This window comes from Prunus mume, linkage group LG2, assembly GCF_029339155.1.
Source record: "Prunus mume cultivar Tortuosa linkage group LG2, ASM2933915v1, whole genome shotgun sequence".
NCBI classification, from domain to species: domain Eukaryota; kingdom Viridiplantae; phylum Streptophyta; class Magnoliopsida; order Rosales; family Rosaceae; genus Prunus; species Prunus mume.
The window spans coordinates 43,815,842-43,840,295 of record NC_142699.1 but is presented as its reverse complement, the minus strand read 5'-3'; the positions used below and the strand labels follow the sequence as shown (position 1 = coordinate 43,840,295).

The 24,454-nt window shown below is 36.6% G+C and overlaps 1 protein-coding gene and 2 pseudogenes across 4 annotated transcripts; 2 read left to right on the top strand and 1 right to left on the bottom strand.

The window, feature by feature from the left end:
- The first annotated feature begins 87 nt into the window (after nucleotides 1-87).
- On the top strand, nucleotides 88-2,232 carry LOC103322414 (protein STRICTOSIDINE SYNTHASE-LIKE 13-like; annotated as a pseudogene). The gene is made up of 4 exons (XR_016123549.1): nucleotides 88-763; nucleotides 872-1,157; nucleotides 1,337-1,497; nucleotides 1,641-2,232. The product of XR_016123549.1 is annotated as a protein STRICTOSIDINE SYNTHASE-LIKE 13-like (transcript).
- Nucleotides 2,233-7,313: 5,081 nt separating this feature from the next.
- Nucleotides 7,314-22,559, top strand: LOC103322398 (ARM repeat superfamily protein). 3 transcript variants are annotated; one of them, XM_008224311.2, is made up of 21 exons: nucleotides 7,314-7,431; nucleotides 7,567-7,624; nucleotides 7,957-8,122; nucleotides 8,576-8,650; nucleotides 9,000-9,115; nucleotides 9,547-9,661; nucleotides 10,067-10,195; nucleotides 11,438-11,485; nucleotides 11,698-11,900; nucleotides 11,995-12,191; nucleotides 12,273-12,562; nucleotides 15,068-15,217; nucleotides 15,304-15,645; nucleotides 15,758-15,907; nucleotides 17,066-17,141; nucleotides 17,955-18,082; nucleotides 18,208-18,411; nucleotides 19,088-19,228; nucleotides 19,301-19,429; nucleotides 21,191-21,397; nucleotides 22,026-22,559. In XM_008224311.2, exons 3-21 carry the CDS (start codon nucleotides 7,988-7,990, stop codon nucleotides 22,182-22,184), a joined length of 2,994 nt encoding a protein of 997 aa, XP_008222533.2. In that variant the 5' UTR covers nucleotides 7,314-7,431; nucleotides 7,567-7,624; nucleotides 7,957-7,987; the 3' UTR covers nucleotides 22,185-22,559. The 3 variants fall into 3 exon arrangements, with proteins under 3 accessions (XP_008222533.2, XP_016647733.2, XP_088901090.1); XM_016792247.2 differs by having other exon boundaries at nucleotides 7,316-7,431; nucleotides 9,000-9,102; XM_089044964.1 differs by lacking the exon at nucleotides 7,567-7,624 and having other exon boundaries at nucleotides 7,417-7,431.
- Nucleotides 22,560-22,792: 233 nt separating this feature from the next.
- LOC103322415 (mitogen-activated protein kinase kinase 9 pseudogene) lies at nucleotides 22,793-23,926 on the bottom strand (annotated as a pseudogene).
- Nucleotides 23,927-24,454: the final 528 nt, after the last annotated feature.

Below are 24,454 nucleotides of genomic sequence, written 5' to 3'. Positions count from 1 at the left end.
AATTATGTCGTGTGATTGGAAATCATTGTATAATTAAGAGATACTATCCTAATTGATTACTGTATATATTTCCTTGTAAAGCACTCATATAAACTCATATATATCTCTTTATGGAGAAGAATAAAACATAACCCAAAGTATTCAAACTATATTCATATTTTAGCATGGTATCAAAGCAATCGATTCTATGTTGTCTCTAAACTCTTATCTCAAATTTCTCATATTCAAATCCAAAACCCTAAATCAAATTTCTCATATTTTTCCCCAAATCCAAATCTCTCAAATCTAAAGTCCTCAAATCCTCTTATCAAAATCCCTAGACACATACCCTCAAATCTTATACACATACCACTCAAATCCAATTCCTACATCAAATTCTCTCTCTTGACATGGAGAAGAAAAAATTACTCTTGCTCAGAGATAAAGCATTGTTGCAGCACCCAATCCTCCTTCTCCTAGTTCTAGTTCTGGGGTTTGTTGTCATGGACCCACTGCAAATGGGCCCACTAGGAGACCGTGAATATAGGCCAGTGAAGCACAACATTGCACCATACAAGCAAGTCATGGAGAGGTGGCCAAGGGACAATGAGAGCAGGTTAGGGTTTGGGAAGTTGGAGTTTGAAGATGAAGTTTTTGGTCCTGAGTCCTTGGAGTTTGATGCTTTGGGTCGTGGCCCTTACACAGGGTTGGCTGATGGACGCATTGTTAGATGGATGGGCAGCGATTTGGGCTGGGAAACGTTTGCGCTTGTAACATCAAATTGGTGTGTGTGGTTTATTTCATTAATGTGTCATATTGTCATTGTGTTTATTTCTCTTAATTATAATATAATAAAATGCTAATTAATTATAGTGGATGTGGGCCTTAAAAGGTCAAAGCAGGTTTGTGCTAACGGCATTGACTCAACCACACACAAGCAATGGAAGCATGAGAAGAAGTGTGGCCGTCCACTTGGCCTGAGATTTGATAAAGAGAGTGGAGATTTGTACACTGCCGATGCCTATTATGGTCTTTTGGTTGTTGGCCCTCAAGGAGGCCTAGCCACTCCTCTGTCAACCCATGTGGAAGGGAAGCTTATTCTTTTTGCAAATGACCTTGATATCCACAAGAATGGCTCAATCTTCTTCACTGGTATCCAGCAAGAGATACAACAGAGCGTAAGTATATATAAAAACTACATATATTTGGGTAGACGTGGGTAGGTCGGTTGGTTAGGGGCAGTAAGTCCGTCCTTTGCACCCAAGTTTGAATTTCCTTCCCTGTAGACTCGTATTAAAAAATTCATATATTTGATTTACTGATCCTAATTAATTAGTGGAAATTAATCAAATTGCAGGAACCATTTCTTTATACTATTGGAAGGAGAATCCACTGGTAGGCTTATGATCCTCCCACTAAGACAACTCAGATTGTCTTGGAAGGTTTGGCTTTTCCAAATGGGTTGCAGCTTTCTAAGGACCAAACCTTCCTTCTCTTTACTGAGACCACCAACTGCAGGTAATAATAATAAAACCTGAGGCCTTGGAATTTTTCTTGGAGGACAAAGCTAGGAATCAGCTTGAGTATATGTTCCAATTTGATCTAGTACCTTGGGTAGAGGGTCCTAAAAATATTTCTACTGGTTGATTGAATTTTTGCAGGGTAATGAAATATTGGCTAGAGAGGGTCCTAAAAATGGGACAGTGGAACTTGTTGCTGATCTTCCAGGTTTTCCAGACAACATAAGAATAAACGATAAAGGACAATTCTGGGTTGCCATAGATTGTTGCAGGACCCCGGCACAAGAAGTCCTCTCTCACAATCCATGGATACGGAGTGTCTACTTTCGCTTGCTGATCCGAATGACCTACTTAGCGCGATTTATGGGGATGAAGATGTAAACATTGATCTCCCTCTTCAATGAGAAGGGGGAAATTTTGGAAGTTCTCGAGGATCGAAAGGGTGCCGTTATGAAACTTGTGAGTGAAGTTAGGGAAGTAAAGGGCAAACTGTGGATTGGAACTGTGGCTCATAACCACATTGCCACCCTTCCTTACCCTTAAGAATCATTTGGGGCTGTAGATGAATATCTTGTTGCTCATACAAGCCCTTTAGCAACGATATCTTAAATGGGGGGCTTGATTTATGATTTGTGCAACAGTATTGATAATTAGATGATTTGAGGTTTGTGGCTTTTTATTATTATTTATATTTAATGTTTTATTTATTTATTTTGGCCTGTGTGACTACTAAGCTTGATTTTTGACATGCGCTTTACATTTTTTATTAATTGTACGGTAAAACTTGTGATTATATTACTAATTATGTCGTGTGATTGGAAATCATGGTACAAAGGGTACAAATTAGATTATAACTCAATAATCAATATACATGGAAAGAGACATTGGATAGGATTGCATTCATATTTTGAGGTTTTTTTTTTCTTTCAGTTTTTCTATTTAAAACCCCCACACTTTTCTTTGTCGGATCCGGATCCTCTGCTATGATTTTTTCTATCATGATCTGCTTTACTTTTGTTCTCCATGACACCTCATTAAAATTTAATCTAAGGAATTTAAACTGGATACATCATCCACCAAAACAAAAACCCCAATTTACTCTTAATTAAAAAAGAATAATACTAGTCTTATCACATTTATTATACCACAATTTTATACCACATGATGAGGCAGTTGATGTGTATATACCGCATCATGTAAAAAACTAGTTTTTGTTTTTCTAATTTTATTTATTAAAATACACTTCATTCATTTAATTGATGTGGCATATACCACATCATGTGGTATAGAAATGTGGGATAATAAGTGTAGCATTACTCAATGTAAAAAGAGTTTTAGTACAAAAACAAGACAGTCTCTTAAATTGTAGAAGGAAAATTAGAGAGAGAAAAAGAATTGGGGAAAGAACAAATGGAACTCAAATTTTGGGGAGAACGTGCAGAGAATGGAAAAGAGGAGAAAAAAAAAACAGTTAGACATGTTAGAGACTGTCTTGTTTCTCTCTCTAATTTTCCTTCTACAATTTAAGAGACTGTCTTGTTTTTGTACTAAAACTCTTTTTACATTTTTTGTTTGGTGTTAAATATTAAGATATGATCAAGATAAGATATTAACCATGGAAATAGGTCGAGATAAGATATGCTCAAACTCCGGGCAAATAAGATCAGGGCTTCATGCACACCCAAACAACTTCAAGCAATCCAAGAAAAACGTAAAGAATTATGAATGCCAACCTTAACCTAAAAGCCAACAGGAAAATTAAATTAAATAAATTGCATAAAAACATAAAAGAAACCAAATATAGTAAACAAATCCTGAGCTTTATTTGATTATCTTTTGGAGCATACGGCTGGAGAAAAAACTTTGTTGTTACTTGACCTCCCACAAATTCCAAATCATTTGGTTCAATTTCTAAGAAAGTTACAAGGCTTCGGTGCGGGGGAGGACGCACAGAGAAGGAAAGACGAAGAGAAAAAAAAACTGATGTTAAGTTGGAGTTAGTCAAGTTAGGGTTTTTTTTTCCATTTTTAATTAAGAGTAAATTGAGTTTTTGTTTTGAGAATGATGTGTCCAGTTTAAATTCCTTAGATTAAATTTTAATGAGGTATCATGTGAAGAACAAAAGTAAAACAGATCATGGCAAAGAAAATCATAACAGAGGATTCAGATCTTTCTTTGTCACCCCAATACTTAAATTTTAAGCTCTTAAGTTTTATTATTGTATAAAAAGACAAAAAATATCATTCAACTTTATATTTAACCCTAGTACATATACACACACTCCACACACCCCACCACTCTTCATATTAAGTTTTAGAAAAATACAAATTCCTTTATACCTTATTGCCAGATTACTTTTCTTTTTCAATCTAAGAAACTTACTACACTCTCATCTTCTCTTCACAAACTCTAAATAAGGTATGCAAATAGTGGTTTGTGGGTTGTCAATTGAGGTATATAATGTGAGATTCTTAGTTTGGGATTCCTCCCATAATTATTTAGGGTGCTATGATCAAAGACTTGTTGTAATTCTGTGTGTTATCAATACATCGTTTCTCTTTATTTAAAAAAAAATGCAGAACATTGCATATGACATCATTGACTAATATAATATTGTTTGATCATAATATATGTCTTTATTGATCATAATATGTCTTTATGAAGACCAATATATATATATTATTTTAAAAAAAATGTAGAACATTGGAGTCGTGATTGGGGTGTTGGTTGTGGGGTGTAAGGTTGATGAGTTTTTACTTTTTATTTTTCTATTGGGTGTGTATTTAGTGGTAGTTTGGGTAAAAAGTGAGTTTTTCTTAGAAATTGTGAAAATTTGAATTAGAAGTTGGGGTAAACTCATAATATGGGGTGCAAGGTTTAAATAAAAAAACCTTTATTATTATTATTTTTTGCTTTCACTATACACTAAACACTGAAAAATAAATATTTTCATATATGTGTTTACCTTTGCAAGTGACTCATATATTGATGCATTGTGAGTAGAGTTGGGCATATGGGACCAAAAATCGGCCAAATCAATTAGACCGAAAACCTGCCAAACTGTTTGGTCCGATTCGCTTGGTGTTTTTCTTTGTTTTTGTTTTTTGTGAATGGCACATGAATCAGACAAAATTGGTGTTCATGGTTCAGCGCTCGATTCCTGATTTTAAAAACCTCCAGTTAATCAAACCGAACTGGATACATTAAATCATATTTAATTTATACGTGGCTTGTTTCTATTGGTTTGTTTTAATGTTATGTGCTCCTTTGCACAACATATCCTAGCCCTTAGTCATGCAACTTAATCTAGATTGAGTACGGTTCGATACAATATATTCAAACTGTAGAATATGGTTCGACTCACGGTTTGGAGTCAAAATCGAACTAAATCAAGCTCAGCCTAGACCTAATTGTGAGATTCACATGCATTGGCAGTTGGTAGCCACCTACTTCCGCAGGATCGCATGTAGAACCATTCCTATTATAACAAAATACATGGGCAGATGACAAAATTTTAAAAGTTGGTAAGTATATTTCGAGTGATTTTTTTTTGGATTTCCTTCAAGCTATAGGCCAAACAGCGAAAGGGTATTTCTTCAAGGCAACTCACACAATTATATAATGTGTAGTTAGAACCTAGAAGCCAGGTCATGGTATTAGGATATGCTTTCGTTAGACAACCTCCATCCCCATGTAATAGTTATTGCAAAAGTGGATGAGCCAACCAATTTTGCTTTGTTAATGTAGGCCAGCATGAGAGCTTCTTTAAGGCACCGAAAAGCCTTTACCAATCATGTTCACAATAAAAAAAAGTCAGAGGGAAAAAATAAATTATATTAACGAGAGTGATTGCCTTTTGCTTTCTTTGAACAAGACAAAGCCAGCCATAGAATATCTCGAGCAACAAAAGCTAAAGTTAAATTCAGACCCAAAAAAAAAAAAAATTGCTAGCATTTACACTTTTTTGTTTTCATAAGATTTTTGTTTGACAGATTATTATGCTCATAAGATAGGAATTTAGCATGTATGCGTACCTTTCAAAAATCTAGAAAACAAACAAAAAAAGGAAACACAAGAAAACAATAAAAGAAACGCCGCACGTCACTTGGAACAACTCCGGGGGGAGAAGTGTTCTTGTATAGGGGTCTGCCTGCCATATGCGGCAACTCCTGAGAGTAGGTGGGATTCACATGCCAGTGCCCCTTGGCAAGGACAAAAACTTCCATGTAGATGGATGTAACGGTGACGAGAAAAACTTATTTACATCGGGGATATTACTGTGGTGCTATTCTGAGCCAATCATCTTATTAAGTTATTATCATATGTTTTAACTTTTTAATATGATAATACAACTTTTCAATATATGACAATGCGTGATAAGTTGAGGGTACCACCATGATGACATCTCATTTAAATATAAGTTATTTTCCACCTTGACGATATCATTGACTTCAGATACCATCAACTGGCATCCCATGTCCCAGTGAGACATAAGAGTAACTCCTTCAATGTATACTTATGTTATATTGTAGACTTTTTTTTTACACTCTAAAATGAGAACGGTTTAAGTTTGGGTCAAAAAAATAACTTTGCCATAAATACATAAATAATACTTACATTTTTAAAAATATTTTTATACAAGTGATAGTTTAAACTACTCTAAATTAATTTATATTAGAAGGAAGAGAAATAAAAAATAAGTACTATGAATAACTAGCCTAATTCACGTCTGCAAAATATCATTTACCATTGAAAGTGAAAAACTTAATCACTTTATACTTTTAATTATTAAAAAACTATGTAAGCTCACTAGAGTTGCTAAACTCAAAAGAGTGCCTAATATTGGGTCCAAATTGTGACCAAAAGCCGCTAATGGAGCCGTCGCATTAGAGGATACTTTTGCTCTATAGTTGTCAAAATATGACTAAAAGGCTTTAATTTAAAGTTTTGTACAAAACAAAGTGGCAAGAAAGTCAAAAAGAAATATTGGAAGGACATTTCCATCATGCAATCAGAGAAAAGTATACCCTTAATTCTCGGGACTATTGCCTTTTATTTTTTATTTTTTATTTTTTAATTTTTTGTGCATCAACTATTTTCACTAGTGGATAGAATCCTTACTCATTCATTCCCGTATTCTAACCCAAAATATTTTTATAGAGATTCAATTGTAACAAAAAGAAAACGTGTATGAAGACTATAAATACATTGCAAAAATATGTAGGTATGACAGTTAGGTTGCCAAAACGACAATTAGGTACGACAGTCAGTACTAATACTTTATATGTGTATATTTGGGTATTTATGTATATCCTTCTTTGTTTCAAATTTTTTTTTTGAGTGGAAAAAAGAACGGAAAAGTTGGGCATTATTATAAAATTATAGTACTTCTTAAAATTTCAAATTATATGAGAACACGATGTGAATGATCGAAATGTGAAGATCAAAAGTAACTTTTGGTCCATGCTGATTTTATTACTTTGGTTCTCGTAGTTTTAATTTTATACATTTTATTATTATAGTTTTCAATTAAGAAACATAAAGACACTTTTTAATTTCTGTCAAATTTCTCCAAATTTATATAATACACAAATTTACTAAATAGGATTTCAAGTTTTGATATCATATAGAAACACAATGGACTTGTAGCTTGATAGCATTTACCCTTAGCACTGAGATCTTAAGTTCGATTCTTCCATAACTAATGTGGCTTGTATAAAAAAACATTAAAAAAAAATATAAAAAAAGTTTGTCAATAAGGAAAAGAAAAAGCAGTTTTATAATAATTTGTTTGATTTATTTTGTAATTATTGCACAAGGAACCAATATCCAATTTAACAGACATTTTTTCTCATATTAATGCCCGAGAAAGAGAAAAGACAAAGCCTGGGGGGATTTGACTTCTCTGCCTCCCCCTTGGCTATATTCTAAGGTAAATTCACCAATTTTTTTTTTTCAATTAATAATTCCAATTATTTTTCACATGAATGTTCTGGAAATAAATTGATATTACAATTAAATTTGAAACGTTGTTTTTGTCAACTTTTTGGCGTCCTCGGTACTCTAGATCGCGATCGCAAGCCATTAATTGTGCCAAAAAGTGGAATTATCTGCGTTTAGAATTGGTATGTATCGGTTTGTCTTTGGGAATTTGGCTTCAATTTGTTGGAGTTACTATTTTTTTCTGAATTTTGAACTATCTTGAGCCTTCAATTTGTCGGTCGTTTTAATTCTTAAGACGTTCAAAACGCATTTGGGAACTTACAAACGCCTCCAATGCTGCTGAGCTCAACTGGGTTTTGAGCTTTTGCTTTGGACTTTATTGACAAGACTACGAGAACATATTGGTTTGAAAGTTCTTATGCATTTTAGATGTATTTGATCATACGGGTTGTTGAGTTTTCTGCAAAATTGTATGTATGAAAATTTGATTTTGAGTTTGATTTTTTTGGTGTAGAGAGGGGGTTTGAATTTATTTTCGGTAAACAATGGGGGTTATGTCGAGGCGGATTGTGCCCGCCTGCGGGAACCTCTGCTTCTTCTGTCCTTCAATGCGTGCAAGGTCAAGACAGCCCGTGAAACGCTACAAGAAGTTGCTCACTGATATCTTCCCTCGTAATCAGGTTAATTCTCAGCTTATGTTATGCAACCTCGTTTTAAAAAGATGGATACTTTCTCTTGCAGAAGAAGTTTGGGTTGAATTAGCAGTTTTAGAACTACTTATGTATGAAGTGACTTCTTAGTTGCTCAGTGTTGGTTCTATGATTTTTGACAAGGTGATACTTTGGTGCTTATGAGTTAGATCTCTAGTCTTGTATATAAATTTAATAGGAACGGAGAGTGTGTTGTCAAACCATGCAAAGGATAATCACTGTAAGCTTCATTTCTGTTGCTACTACTGCAACCGTGACTTCTTTGATAAGTTATTTTGTAGGTCTTAGTTGAGACTTTGAATAAGTTGAAGCTTTTTGAGAAATGTTAGCTTCATGCTAATAATTTTTTTCTTCTTTAAATCCATGCCGTTTTGATGGTTTTCACACCTGATTTATTGCTTATCTGAAATATATACGTGGCAGGATGCTGAACCAAATGACAGGAAAATTGGGAAACTTTGTGAATATGCTTTGAAGAACCCACTGCGAATTCCCAAGGTGCTTTTGAATTTCTCTTAGTCTCTTTGACGAGTTCTGGTGTAGAGTTTGAAGTTCAAAACTACCACATAATGTTTTCTAATTCAATACTTCATTCCATCCATTTCACAAAGATTCTATTTGATTTTCTATGGCTAGTTGTATTTGAGGCAAGTTCTAATTTTGGTTTGTAAACTGTTTGAAATGGCACTAGACTCAGATATTAAGAAAATTTGTTGGTTTTCAAATTCTGTTGAATGATGCAAAAATCATGATTCATGCCCAATTGTAAACTTTTGGTTTCAGTGCCTACTTATAAGAAGAAACGTCTTCTATTCCATCTTATGTCTTTCAATCTTTCTCCCCACAGATCACTGGTAGCCTAGAGCAAAGATGTTACAAGGATTTGCGAAATGAGCACTTTGGGTCTGTTAAAGTGGTGCTATGCATTTATAGGAAGTTGCTATCATCATGTAAGGAGCAAATGTAAGTCTGAAGTAGCTTAATCTTATAATGGATTGGCATTTCAGTCAGCGAAGCTTCAAAATCATGAAAGATAACCTTATACCAGGGAAAGTGTATTATCTAGTTGACTACAACATGGATACCATTGCATCATGTGCAGACACCCAGAAACACTTGCCCCAAAAATTAAGCTATTATTAATTTTCCAAAAGTCTACATTCGTTTCAGTATTTTGATCATGTTTATGAATTAACTTATGAATCAAGGAGGAAAGCATCATTCATGCGAAAAGGGTGAGACTGAGACAGTTCATAACCAACCCTTCTTAGGCTTGTTCTGATATTTATATGTTTATCCTGTATAAAAAGTTCATATCTTGACATTAGATGCTCTTATATGCTTAGTTCACTATGTTGTTTTGTTAATTCATTTGTGCTCTTCAATGGTTGCAGGCCACTATTTGCCAGTAGTTTACTAGGAATTGTTCGGATTCTTTTGGAACAAAATCGACATGATGAAATGCGGATTCTAGGTTGTAATACTCTCGTTGACTTTATAAATAGCCAGGTAAATGATAAATACAGAGGAGAAGTTTAGACTTTGGGGTATATTATACTTGGTAGGTATGCATGTAAGGGCTTTTAAATGGGTCCTGTAGAAAATTCACCACCTCATGAATGAAGTTTGTAGTTATTGAAAGGAGATAGCAGTCTAGATGATGTTCTCAATGTTGACAATGAAAGAAATGTGAGTGGTTGAAGGGAATGTCTACACATCAGATTACCCGATTCTGAAATTGTATATGATGTACAAGGACCTGTTGCATATTGCTTGGATTACTTTAGACCATTGTGTGACGAGTTATATTGTCTCTAGGTTTACTGTATATGTGTTATGTTATGATGTCATAGATCCTATGTTTTACTTTTTCCATTTGTTGATTGAAACTGACACTTTCAAATAAATGTGTAGATTGATAGTACACATATGTTCAGCCTAGAGGGCCTTATTCCTAAGCTTTGTCAAATGGCTCAAGAAGTGGGAGATAATGAAAGAGCTCTACGTCTTCGTTCAGCCGGACTGCAATCTCTGGCTTTTATGGTACATTCCCTTTTTCTAGCTTAGCTTTAATCTCATATGAATTTGGGGATACATGCATGCATGTTTACGTTCAGACTCGATATTTGTAAAAGTGCCCAAACATATGTATTAATGTTCATAACCATATGTACATGTATCATATATGTACGTTTCATGTCATTAGTAATTATTTTTGCATTCTCCCTTTAGATTATTTTAATTTTAAGAAGTACATTAATCTCTTGTGATGTTCACTATTCCCATACTTAACAGTTGTTATTGTTAAAGTATGTTATAATTAGGATTTTAACATAGTTAGAATGTTTGGTTTCCTATTTATTGTAGGTGGCTGATTTGGTTTCTTTATGTTAAGTAATTTGGTTTCTTAAATTAAGTGATTTGGTTGTTATTGAGTTTCCTATTATAATTAGAGTTGTACTATATAAAAAAACTTTTAGAGTTGGCTTAATCTCTCTCTCTCTCTCTCTCTCTCTCTCTCGCGTGCGCACCACCAGTCTTAGGAAAACATTTAAGATTGGAAAATTTAAAATCATTACTAAAGGGAAGAAATAATGAAATTATGTGTGGCATGGTTTACATTACTTAAACTGAGGGAGACCACCGTTTTGGTACCAACTGATGTGTAAATGCCACGGCAATTAATGTTAGCAGCTAGTTACTCAACCTTTCACTTTCCCTCGCTTACTCTCTCTCCACTCCTCTCTCTCCCTCTATCCGCACCACCCACCAGCAAAATCCTCTTCCCACTCTCCGTCTTACCCAGAGTTACTGGGGTCGCAGGTTCCTCATCTGAATCCCGATCTGGATTGCGACCCAAATTGGTGGATTGAGTGACGACTGTTTGGTTTTGAATGACTGACTTTATGGCCCTTCATTTAATGATAAAACTCTTCCCTATGCATCATTAATGCTGGCATAATAAACTGATGAACTAAGAAACTGAGAATGTTGTTGATAACGGTGTTTACGTGCAATACTGCTAACTCTGACTTTGATGAGAGTTGACTGCTTACAGAGTTTTCATTTGTTTTACTTATTGCTTCTGTACAGAGATGTATATTTATTGTGCACTTTTTCTGATTATTTGATATTTTGATTTGCAAATCATCATCCTTTCATAGACCATGTTTTCTTTTTCTTCATTTTATTGTCATCTTTGGTCAGTTGACTTAGAAAACCTGATTACGTTATCTCGCACATTATGATTTCTCCTTTTCTTTGTACTTCACTATTTCTTTGTAGGTGTGGTTCATGGGCGAGCACTCTCATATTTCAATGGACTTTGACACTGTGAGTAATCTGAACCTCATGTCGCACCTGTTATTTCCAATTTTGACTTGAGCAAGGAATGTGATAGTTTGGCTATCATGAAAAGTAATGTTCTCTTTTGGATGTGTTCTACGAAGTATAGTTGTCTTTGAAACATGGCCAAATGAAACATGGCCAAATGAGTGCAGTTGACTTTGCTATCAATTTGAAACTTTTTCTCTGTTCTGGAATAGATCATATCAGTGACTTTGGATAACTACGCGGATATCCATACTAAACCTGGGAGTGCGACGGAAGACAGACAATATTCTGAGTCTCAGGACCAGTGGGTTCAAGGAGTGCTTAAAGCAGAAGTTCATGATTCATCTTTTCCAGTTATTAGTCAGAAGGTTCCTTCACTTCCAAACCTGAAAAACGCTGATTTGGATCCCACAATGTTAGTTCTGTTTTTCCTATAATCTCTTTCATGTGTCACTAGGAAACAGTTTATGTTGCCATAACAGTATTTGATTCTTGTGACATTTTCTCAGCGATGCCAACAAGAGTCCCTCTTACTGGTCTAGGGTTTGCTTGCGTAATATAGCCAGATTGGCAAAGGAAGCTACAACAGTGCGTCGAGTGCTTGAACCGCTTTTTCAAAGTTTTGATGCTGAGAACCATTGGTCCCCAGATAAACCACTTGCCTATCATGTTTTGATGTATCTGCAGTCACTTTTGGAGGAATCAGGTTTGGATTTTGTGCTTTTTTTTTTTCTTTTAAACAGCATGTGTGGATATAATTGATATATGTGGTTTACTTGAACATCAGGAGATAATTCCCATTTGTTATTACATATATTGGTCAAGCATTTGGATCACAAGAATGTTGTCAAACAACCTCGCCTACAAGCTGATATTGTTAATGTCACCACACAAATAGCACAAGGTGCTAAGCAGCAGGCATCAGTTGCAATTACTGGTGCAATATCTGACCTGATAAAACATTTACGAAAATGCCTGCAAAATCAAGCTGAGGTCTCGAGCCCTGGGAGTACGGATAAATGGAACCCAGATCTTCTGTCGGCACTAGAAAGATGTATCTCACAGCTATCAAATAAGGTTTGTCACTTTCAAATATAGGGTAAAAGAACTCAAGAATTCTGTGAATATTTTGCAAGAATCTTCATGGATGCAGAAATGAAAGTTTAGGAGAAATTTCAGGAGGTATTTTTGTTTGTTCAAGTATGTTGTTTTATTCTCTCTCTCTCTCTCTCTCTCTCTCTCTCTCTCTCGTGGTAATCAACTGGCGATATAGATTACACAATGAGGGCGTAGCTTCTGCATCCTAAAATACCCTGGCGTTTTTGTCGGTTCAATTAGTGGGCCCTTTCTAGAATTGTATAAACACTTGTTATTTTGACTATATGATGCAATAGCCAAAACTTGGCTAGAGAAGAATTGTCCTTTGGTGAAGAAGCCCTGGACTAAGCATCTCATTTTCATGAAGCGTATTTTGGTCCTATGAGTGTTAGTTATTTGTTGTTTAACCTGCACTTTCTTTATTTTAGGTGATTTGAAAGGAAGGGATGCGATAATCCTTCCCTTTCATTGTTTGGTTAAGAAAGGTTCGAGAGATGAGCAATCTTTTGGGTTTTTGAATCTGACCCCCACCCTCACACACACAAGCCGAGGGATTAAGGAACACAGTCAATTTTCTTGAATCTCAGGAGGACCACTAGTTTCAAGCAGGGTTAAAACTGAAGGTTCATGATTCATCTCTGCAGGTTTAACTTATTTGGTAAGGAAGTGGAATTATCAAATCTAGTGTTGGTTCAGAAAAAGTTAACTAAAGAGTTGGATTTATCAAACTTTTTGTGGAATCGATGGTCTCTGCAGACGTTCAATTTTTGTAGCTTCTATTTGAAAGAGGATGGGCACCAACACGACACTCCAATGCTCAAGTCAGTGTCAAGTGGGCATTTGAGTGATTCTAAGGTTCTATGTTGCATAGCTAGATTTCTGCAATCAATCCCCATGTGTAGGCTTGCAGATAGGTCTTGGCCTCCACGCCACCGTGATCCCATTTCTAAGCTCGTGGATCACATTCCTGATATTTTGGTCATGCACTCCTATGTGCAAATTCCTGCATTCCGAATTTTAGGGATGTTGATCTCATCATTTCTAAAGGGGATGATCGGCCTTGATCAAATGATCATCAGATGTATGGTGTCACTTGAGTTATACATGGTCACATTCAGATACGTGCATGAGTTTTGTTCGTATCTCATATTTGTTTATATTTTGACCCTGTTTTCTTGTTCTCAATTTATTTAATTGGTCTCTGTCTCCCATTTTACCATGTGTTCAGTCAATCTATTTCTAGGGTCAAGTTTCCCGTTCATTTCTACTCCTTGTAGTGTACTCAGATTCTTCGTTATTCTATCAACTTATTTTTTCCCCTTCAAAAGTTTTTGTGTATTTACTCGTCCAGCCGTTCTCTGTATTCACAATCTTAGTCATCCTTGGTTGCATGATAATGACCTGCACCTGAATATCCTTTGCCATCTCCTTTGCTGTCAAAGGTAGTTGCTCTTAACCAGGAACAAAAACACAAAGTTTTCACAAGGCAGGCCTTGTGTAAAAGATGTTTAACTAGTTTTGTCCCAAAATGAGTAACATCACGTCACAATTCCATTCCTAGTTTATGCTTGAGTCCATCTTCTTCTACTATTCCTTTATTTTCAGATGGCGAAACTTGAATGATAAAGAAGTAGGGGAGTTATCTGTAAGAAAATATGGCTGGTCCATTTAGGCATGAAAAAAAATATGGAGGGTGGATTCTTCATGAGTTTTCTCTTGCAAATCTTGTTCTCTTTCTTTCCGGGTCCTCTCAAGCAGTTGGAAAGCTAAAGTACCACCTAAGGGCCTAAGGCACGGGTTTTAGCTTGGATTATTGCTCATGGAAAGGTGAGTACCTGAGACATGGTGAAAAGGTGGGCACCCAATCTGTGTCTGTCTCCTTATTAGTGTGTGATGTGCAAAAATGATGCAGAAAGTTTGAACCATTTGTTGCTCCACTGCCCAGTTGCACAGTCCTTGTGGATGAGATTAATGAGAAAGACCAGTTTGAGTTGGACAATTAGGATCTTGTGATAATTTGTGTGAGAAGTTTAAGGTTTTTTTGTTGTTGGAAGGGAGGAGAGGGGTTTAGGGAGGGAGGGGGGATGTGGACCTTTAGTTGGACAGAGTTTGTTTTTTTCGGTCATCTTGTGGGCTTTGGTTTCCGGAGTTTAGGGACTGGTCTTTTCATGGTATTTATTCAGATTGGAATACTGTTGCCTTGTAATTTTGTTTCGTTGGTTTGCTTTCACTGTTGTAGTTGTTTTTTTTTTTTTTTCTTGTTTTAGTTGCAGAAAGTTTTGGCCCAAAGGTCAATTTTGCATTGAAAATACAAAATACAAAATTTACTTGGAAATCAAACAGACTTCAGTGGATACTGGTCATGAACAAGCACGTTATTGGTTTTTATGCGTTGCATTTATTATTGTATTTGTTTTGCTTTTGGGTAGGAACAAACCACTTCTCTGTGTTGGTACACTCAGTAATACTGTTTCCGATTCACAGGTTGGAGATGTGGGACCCATACTTGATAAGATGGCTGTGGTGCTAGAGAATATTCCAACTAATACAGTTGCAGCTAGGACGACAATCTCTGCTGTTTATCTAACTGCAAAGATGATATCTTCTGTTCCTAATGTATCATATCACAAGAAGGCAAGGCCACTTTATTTTGTTGCATTATACTACATTTTCTAATCATGTTAAACCATCTAAGTGTTTTATACTCATAACCTGTTCAGGCTTTTCCTGATGCTCTATTTCACCAATTACTCCTAGCAATGGGCCACCCAGACCATGAAACACGAGTTGGAGCACACAGCATTTTCTCTTTGGTGCTTATGCCATCTCTGGTTGCTCCTTGGTTAGAGCAGAAAATGAACCCTTTGCAAGCTGTTTCAGCATCTGTTTCTACATTGCAGAAGGTAAAGGATGGAAGTTTCTCTATTCAGGATGAAGGGAAAGACACAGGAGTACCGTTGAATGGAGAACTGGAGAAAGAGGGATGTGAATTATCAGATGTCTATGAGAAACAATTAGATCAATCTTACGGCTTCAAGAGTGCTTTGACTTGTGGTAGAACAGTATGCAATCTTAAACTCAGTCTATCAATTTAATAAGTCCATATTCTGTGTTTTTGTTAAGGGTAAGTATTTAATTCAAATCTAATTAAATATCTTATCTGAAAACTTCCAGGAACTAACTTCCCTTCGGTTAAGTAGTCACCAAGTGAGTCTTCTGCTTTCATCGATTTGGGTTCAGGCAACATCTGCAATGAATACTCCTGAAAATTTTGAGGCAATGGCCCACACTTATAACGTTGCTTTACTGTTCACACGATCAAAGGTCAGATCTTGGGTATATTATATTTTATGATTATTTCCTAACACCGTTTCTTGTCTTTTAAATGGTGCACTTTTGGATAATTCTGACCCTGCTTCCTTGTATTTTTGTCAAAAAATTCTTAGTGAAAATAAAGTCTCTAATAGTTCATATTGCATTGTATTTGTAATCTGCTTCCCAGGTTTATCCTGGCTTCTTTGAATAAACAAATGATCACTTATGAAAATAAATGTAATTGTCAGATGTAGTGATGATATATGTGTGCATGCCTACGTACATTTGGGCTCACATGTCAATGGCTATCAGTTTCTCTATGGAATCTGCAGCGTTAGAATCCGCTTAAGTACATTCTGTATACTTTTGTACATTTTCCAAGTTCAGACTATTGTAAGAGGTTCTGGGTATAACCTACATCGAGTAAAAGGTTGAGAGTCCATCTTCTTTGGTCATGTACAAAGGCTCCATGGAAATGGACCAATCTGAACATATGCATAGAAAGGACCCAAAACGGGAGGACATAGCACCACCACACTTCCTTGACCAAAAAAAAAAAGGCACCATCGCACTTCAGTCTCATCTGCTCCTCTATACCGTATAAAGGACATGGCTCCTCCAGATCTGCCATTGTCGTGTCGCCTAACTACCTTGATTGCCATCATCTTTCTTCTTATCTGCAAACCTAGATAAAAAAAAAAGTTTAAAAAAAGTTTGGAAGATTTGTGGTGTCAGATGACTAGAGAGGGATTTATAAGGTTTAAAGGATAAAATTTTGAAAGCTGTGCTGAAATAGAAATTCATTCCCTCAAGCGACAGAGCAACACTTTGGGGTGCAAATTGGTGACTTGGGTTATCACTACTGCAGTTGGGTGATACTAACAACAAAAACTGGGCATTCCTTTCGGCTGGTAAAGTGGATTTTTATTTAGGCTGTGGTTACCTATGATTTAAGCTGGAGTTTAGCAATGAACTTTACAGTTAGAAAGTACCATGAATTGGATTTTGGAGAGAGTTCTAGGGTGCAGTTGTCATAGAGAGGGGATGAAATTGGGTTTTCAGCTCATTTTAACTTGATGACTTTCTTGCAGTGTGAAAATTATACATTTGTTTTGCTCAGTGGCCTTTCTGAACTCGCTAATGTTTCTTTTGCTCGACTCTTGACAGGCCTCCAGTCACATGGCTTTAGCAAGATGTTTCCAGCTGGCATTCTCCATTAGGGCTATTTCCTTGGATCTAGATGGTAAGTCAGATATATCATCATTTGATACTTTTGATAGGTAACTACTTATCGGGTGCAGAAAATGGATCAGAATGGTAGCACTATAAAATGCAAGTAGGTTTAACATGCAGATACTTGAACAATTCTATGTCCTTTTCCTGGTCCTGACTAGCCTGATTGATTTTTTGCTAGAGGGCAGCCTTTCTTTTGTTATTTATTAGCTTTAATTTCTTGTTTTATTATAAGAACAAATGAGGGTAAGGATCATTCAGTACAAAGCGTTATTTCAGTGTTTACCTTGTAATCTTTCTGCTTAAGTGGTATAATGATAGATAAGTTGTATTCTTGAAAGTAGTAATGGGTGGCCTCTCTACATATTCCTTGAACTTGGTTTAGTGCCCTTTTGGCCCTTTTTAAAAAAATATTTACAAATCATTACTTATGTAAAACGAAAAAAAGAAAAAAAGAAAATAGTGCATCACTTATCAGTTTGCCTAACTTTATCCGTTCATGATTTCAATAAATATCCATCGATGAGAAAACCTTAGCTTTTGTAACTGGAAATCCAATAAATTTTTTATTTTTCTAAAAAGTGAAGCTTGTGGACATGGTGAATGCAATCATTTCGATACACCCCTTCACATGTAGGCTCCCATACTCTCTTTGAGCCTAACATGTGAACCAGGTCTGAGGTTTTGGAATTCAAACATGGGATCTCCTTTTCCAAAAGCCTAAGCTATTAGGTTGTGGTGAACTTTGTCTTGTTGAACAAATCCTTCTAATTTTTTTGTGGTGAAAATATTCTGATATGTTCTTTGTACATGCTGATTGAAGGAGGTTTGCATCCATCTCGTAGAAGGTCTCTCTTTACCTTGGCATCGTACATGCTTGTATTTTCAGCCCGGGCTGGTGACCTCCCAGAGCTTATTCCCATTTTTAAAGCATCTTTGGAAGATAAAATGGTTAATTTCCATATCATAACATTCAGAATAAGGCCCTTTCAATTTTTTTTCATAATTTTTTGTTTGAATGTTTATGTATCGAGCTTGACTTTTTGTCAATTTTGTGAATTTTTCAAAATTAACAGGTTGATCCCTGTCTTCAGTTGGTTGACGATACCTGGCTGCAGGCAGTTTCTATTGAGTCTTATAAGGAGAAGATATCATATGGATCGTTGCAGGAGGATGAAGTCGCTACATTTAATTCTCTGTCAGCAGTTGAATTAGATGACCAACTATTAAAAGAAACCGTGATATCCCACTTCATGACTAAATTTGCAAAATTGTCAGAGGTGATATTCATGTTCTCTGATATAATCTCTGAAGCTAATGGTTTTATTGCAACTAGCCTTGATTTGGTGGATCCATCAGATGTTTAACAAAGTAATAGAAATTATGATACCTGCGTCAGAGCCCACATAAATTTTTTAATGTGGTCAATATCGTGTTTATGTTTTTCTTTTAAATGATAGAAGTAATGACAATCTCTGGACAAGCAGTCCATGGCAACAGAAACAAAACTAAAAGAGACTCCTTTTACAAGAAGAATCCTTGTTCCAAAGCTGCAAACTGCACTGTAGTTGACCTAGGAAGGTGAAAGATATTGGGTGCACACACGTACACATGCAAAGACACCAGTTAATGTTATATCATATCCCACATTCCAGTTACATTGATTAGATATAAATAAACACCCCTGGCTTGAGACTGCTTCTTAGTTTTATCAACTAATAAACATGGTTGAATCTTCGCATTTGGTAGGATAACGTGTCCAAGGCTTGACCAGATATTTGTAATTAGACCTTAAATGTTAAGTTGTTAATAATTTGAAGAAAAAGTTTAAACTTTCTAGGAGGTATTTGAGCTTTGGCTATCTATCTGTAATATATTCACACATAATGTTTACACTCACATGTACACACACAGCCCTAGCATTTAACTTTTTCCTTTTTGTTCTCTTCTCTAAAGGATGAATTATCTAGCATCAAGAAGGAACTCTTACAGGGATTTTCACCTGATGATGCATTTCCATTAGGAGCTCCACTATTTATGGAGACACCACGACCATGTTCTCCTCTTGCCCAGATTGACTTCCCTGATTTTGATGAGGTTTGATTTCTTCTATTTGTGTCTCTATCTTCATGGCTTTCAACTATGTTGCATGACGGGGTTTCCTCTCAGGTGATGCCTCCAGGTTCCTTGACAGATGAAGAAGCCTTCCCTGAACCAAGTGGAAGCCAGTCAGACCGCAAAACATCACTCTCCATCAATACACTTGACATTCTAAGTGTTAATCAGCTCCTGGATTCAGTAAGACAAGCTCTCTTTTATAATCTTTAACTTATTCTGAATTACTTTCAGGACATTCCCTATGCTGCATGCTTAGTGGCATAGAGGAACAGCATTGACATTAAGTTGGTGGACCAGTAATTCCATTTTACCCGCTGGTACATCAATTTTATATTTCAGTTGTGGCCCTTGATAAGCATATGAAAGTAAAGAGTTTGGGAAGATGGATACAAGGTGCATTTTGTGTGCAATTGTCTATTAATTGAAAAGTTCTGGGGACAAGAGGAACAAAAAGTGATCTCTTTCCAAAATCTTCTTAAGTGTAGGACATGCTAAAGTTTTGAAAGTTAAGTAGAATTAACAGTATGACCTTTATAAACACTTAAGGAGGGATACATTTAGGTACATAACTGTAACCATCTCAGAGGAGGAGATTCAATGTGACAAGTAGATCCTCTTCAAATAATTTGGCAGGTAGATCAATTGGGATTCTTTGTGGTATATTAGCTTAGGAAATTTCGCCTGCATATGGTTATTAACTTATGTGGTGGTTGTAAATTTGAGGTTTAAAGGTTTGGGTTGTTGAATAAGAACTTGAAGTGTTTGCAAGCTGATTATCAGATGCACATTGGTTAAAATAAAATGTAGAACACCAACAGGCTGCCCAAGACTAACATGGGATAGATTAAAACATAAATATCTATAAAAATAAGATATAATAGAAACTACTGCATATAATAGAAAAGAACAAATTATGAGAATCTGTGTGGTCAATCCTATGTGATTGGGACAAAGTTAAGGATCATGATCAAAAGATTGTTACTCGATGGCTTAAATTAAAAGGAACCTTGGAAAAGTGCTTGCTGGAAGTTTTGACAGCACGTAATTTCAATTGTTTAAGGTTGATTTATGGGCCTTTTTATACCAAAATAAAAAGGAAATTTATTTTTGAGCTTTAGAAGGTATTTTTGGGCATAAAGGATGTGGGACATATTTGGAATTTTAAGGTTTTAATTGAGGAAGATGGTTGTAGTTATCTAAGGGTCAGTTTGGTATTGCTGTGACATTTCAAACAAGGCTGCTTCTTCTCTATTGTGAGAATAATGAGTTGTGAAGTAAAATAGTTTAGCGTTTACTGATACAGGCTGCTAGGTTGAGTTAGGTGCTGCTTTCCTCTTGCAACTCTTTATTTGTAAGAAGTTTTTGTGCTTTTGGAGGTGGGGTGAAGATGAGATTCAAGGACATGAAGCGTTATAGTGGACTGTTTATGGGATACGGCTAGATTTTGGGCTTTGTTTTAGATTTTGGTTTCGAGCACTTTTCGTGACTGTCCTTTCTTTTAAACATGGATTGCCAAGCTGCTGTTCCTTTCTGTGAGCATTCTGGTTGGCTGTTTTCTCTGTTTTATGTTAGGTTAGGATGGGTGTTGTTTTATTTGTTTATTGCCTTTCGTGTTCTTGGTGTTCTGTTTTAATATAGTTTGAGGGTTCTATCCATTGTGGACTGCTGGTCTCTACCACCAACATTCTGGTGTTTATTTGTTAAGGCAGATGAATGGCATTTCAAGAGGTTGTACCCTATGTATCCTAAGATGGTTCTAAGAAAAAAAAACCCTTGTGTCTCCTGCCTAATGTCTAATGATTACGTTGTGTAAATGAGCTTGGTTTTTTCTTTAATTCATGTTATGCAGATTCGCATCCTTTTAAAGTAAAGTATCAGTAGATTCAGTAGAATTTTCTTATTAGCTTGAATATTACAATGTCGGGCTTGTCTTACCACCAGGTCCTCGAAACAGCCCGACAAGTTGCAAGCTTCCCAGTTTCCACAACACCCATACCTTATGACCAAATGAAGAGCCAGTGTGAAGCCCTTGTAACGGGTAAACAGCAAAAGATGGCAGTTCTTCATAGTTTCAAGCATCAAGTGGATGCCAAGGCGATAGTCCTCTCCAGTGAATTTGATAACACATGTCCCACTTTACCAACCACGGTTAGTAAATTTATAATTTTGGAATCTATGTTTGTGGACTTCTTAACCTGCTAATTTATATCAGGTTTAAGCCCCTTTATTCACCTTTCCTTTAAAAGACTAAATATAAAATAAAATAATTTGCTATTCCTCGTAAGGCTTAAGAGAGAGTTCATTATTGTACTGATGATTGTGGTGATGATGATGGTGGTGGTGATGTCGAGGTTATGATCTCCGCATCAGAGATTTTGATGTGTAAAAATAGTAGCTCTCAATATCAAAATGACTCTTCCCCTATCCAAACGTAGTTGTACCATTCATCCTAATGCGTTTGTAACTTGAGCTGTGAGTTGTGTTATGGAAAAATTTATTTCACGAGATCACAGGCATGGAGTATATACCACTTAGTTGAATTGTAACTTGTACCCTTATTGGAATAGTAATATTTGGCTTAAATTGGAGAGCTTCATAGATATGGTGGTTTATAAATGATAGAGAATGCAAATATGTAATAGAATGAAGGCTGGGTGATTTTGTTATCAATATACATGGTGAAGAACATAATATTGATTTTCTTTTTGGGGTCTGGTTTTGTTTTGTGTGTGTGCCTCCACGTGTACTCGGTTTCAAATGTCTCTGTTTCTTTCAGGCAATGGAGCTTTCAGAAGGGGATCTAAAGTTGAAAAACAAGGAGCAAGTTCGAGTACAGAATCAACTTGTCCTCTGCTCACGTGAGATTGGGCAGCATTCTTTCAAATTACCACCTTCAAGCCCTTACGACAAATTCTTGAAAGCTGCTGGATGCTAAATGGCACTAGATGTATCTTATGTTTGTATGTAACTTTAGTTCATTTTCCTTTATTCTCTATCTATTCCTCGTAAAAAGTTGGCTATTTTTTCATTCTTTAGCATTATTTAAATCAATTTTAAGCTTGTTTAGCTCCCTACATTTCACGCGCAAATGTAAGAAATGAGCCACGGGAGGTGTTGGTGGAAAAGGCGTCGTCTTTCCACACGAGAGTATTATGTTGAGTATTTTAGACTGTATTTGTTAATAATATATATGTAGATCTTCGTCCAGTTTGATATATGTAGAACTGGAAATTCATCTTTGTAAATTGTTTGTCTAACATTGTTCGAAAATTTATCCTAGTATATACAGTTTTGTATTTTGCTTCCTTTATGGTATGCGTCTTTTTTTCTTTTAATTATGTTCTTGTATTTTCCAGTACTATGTTTTCTTCGGAAGTGCACGATTAGAGTTGGTTCAATTTAGTGGAAGTGCTGATATAAGAAAATGCAGAATGAGAAAAATGGTTGGTCAATTGAAAGAGTCAGAGGAAATTTGATTTCCATTCTCTTAATCAAGTTTAATTAAAGATAAACAGTAGCATGCACATCATCAACTTGAAAAGATTGAAACGAATTAAAAGTAATTTCATAAACAAAGAATCCGAATCCGAATCCGGCCCAGTATGTACACAAAACTCGGAACCATAGAAACGGTAACTCTCTACAGAAAACAAAAAAAATTTGAATTCATGCCAAATCCGGCGACCCCATTAGGAAATGGATATGCTCGGATCCGTAGAGACGAATGGGTGGGTCAAAAGCTGAGCGGCGGTCCACCGCTTTTCGGACTCCTTCTGCAAGCAGCACTCCATGAAACTCCGAAACTCCTCCGACACCCCCTTGGGCAAGCTCGGCGGCTCTCCGAAACATATGGCGCACATGAGCGTGGCCCAGTCGGGTTTCTGACCCGGAGGTAACAACGGGAAGTGACCCATGTAAAGCTCCATCAGGGTCAGCCCTAGGCTCCATATGTCACCGGCGTAGCCGTTGTAATTTCCTCCGTAAGTATCCGGGTCGAATCTTTCCGGGCTCATGTAAGCACAAGTACCCACGTAGGAATTGCAGGCGTCCGAGGTCAGGCACAGGATCTTGCTCACGCCAAAGTCGGCGATTTTCACTTCCATTTTTCTGTTCACCAAAACATTGGCAGGTTTGATGTCGCGGTGGATGATCTTGTTGGTGTGGAGGTAGTTGAGGCCGTTAAGAACTTGGCGGGCGACGTGGGCAAGATTGGGCTCGGAGAAGGTGCCTTGGGCTTTAAGCAAGGTCTCGAGGGTTCCGGAGTCCATGTACTCCATGAGGATCCCGATATCTCCCGACGGCTTCTCAAAGATAGCGTGGCAGCGGACGACGTGGGGAGAGTCGGTGCGGCGGAGGATCTCCATCTCGCGGAAGAGCTGACGGCGGACTGTGGGGTCGTTGGAGTGGCCATGAACGAGTTTGAGAGCGTAGGTGTCGGAAGTCCGCTTGTGATTTACCTTGTAGACGGTGCCGCTGTTACCGTGGCCGAGGACTTGGAGTTTCTCGAGATCGGCGGCGGAGATAGAGCCGAAGGAAGAGTTGTTTGTGACGGCGGCCGTAACAGTGGCGGTGGGAGGGAGGGGAACGGAGAAACATGGGCAGCACTCGGAGGATTCGGGCAAGGGGAGCCGGAGATTAAGCTGGCGTCGTTGTCGAATGAGAGCCATTTGTTTCTATTTTGATTGGGAATGTGTTGGTGGTGTGGGTGTGGAGTGGAGTACATTTATAGGGTTTCCTTTTTCCAAAGTGAAGTAGGAGTGAGAAAAGAACTTGCGGGCCAAGCAGCCAAATGGAGCTCAACTTTTTCGGTTTAGGATCATTTTGTTTTATTAACTGATTTAAACATAATTACCTACATTTGGATTTCAAAGCATTTATTATAGCTATGATGATATAATAGCTATGATGATATAATCATAACCTTGTTAAATCCATATCCATCAACGCTTAATAGTCATTTGCTTTGGTGCGTATATCTTGTATCTTTTGCAATAAAATTGACCACCTTTGGGAGTAATCTGCCTTTTATAATTAAATATTTTATCATTTTAAAACACCCGCCCAAAAAAAAAAAAAAAAAAAAACCAGTTCAGGATAAAGATTTCAACCTAAAACTCAATTTATCTAGTGTTGCTATTTTCACCTTCATCCTATTTCCCCACCCACTATTTAAATTTGTAAAAATATAATCTTGTATATCTTTCC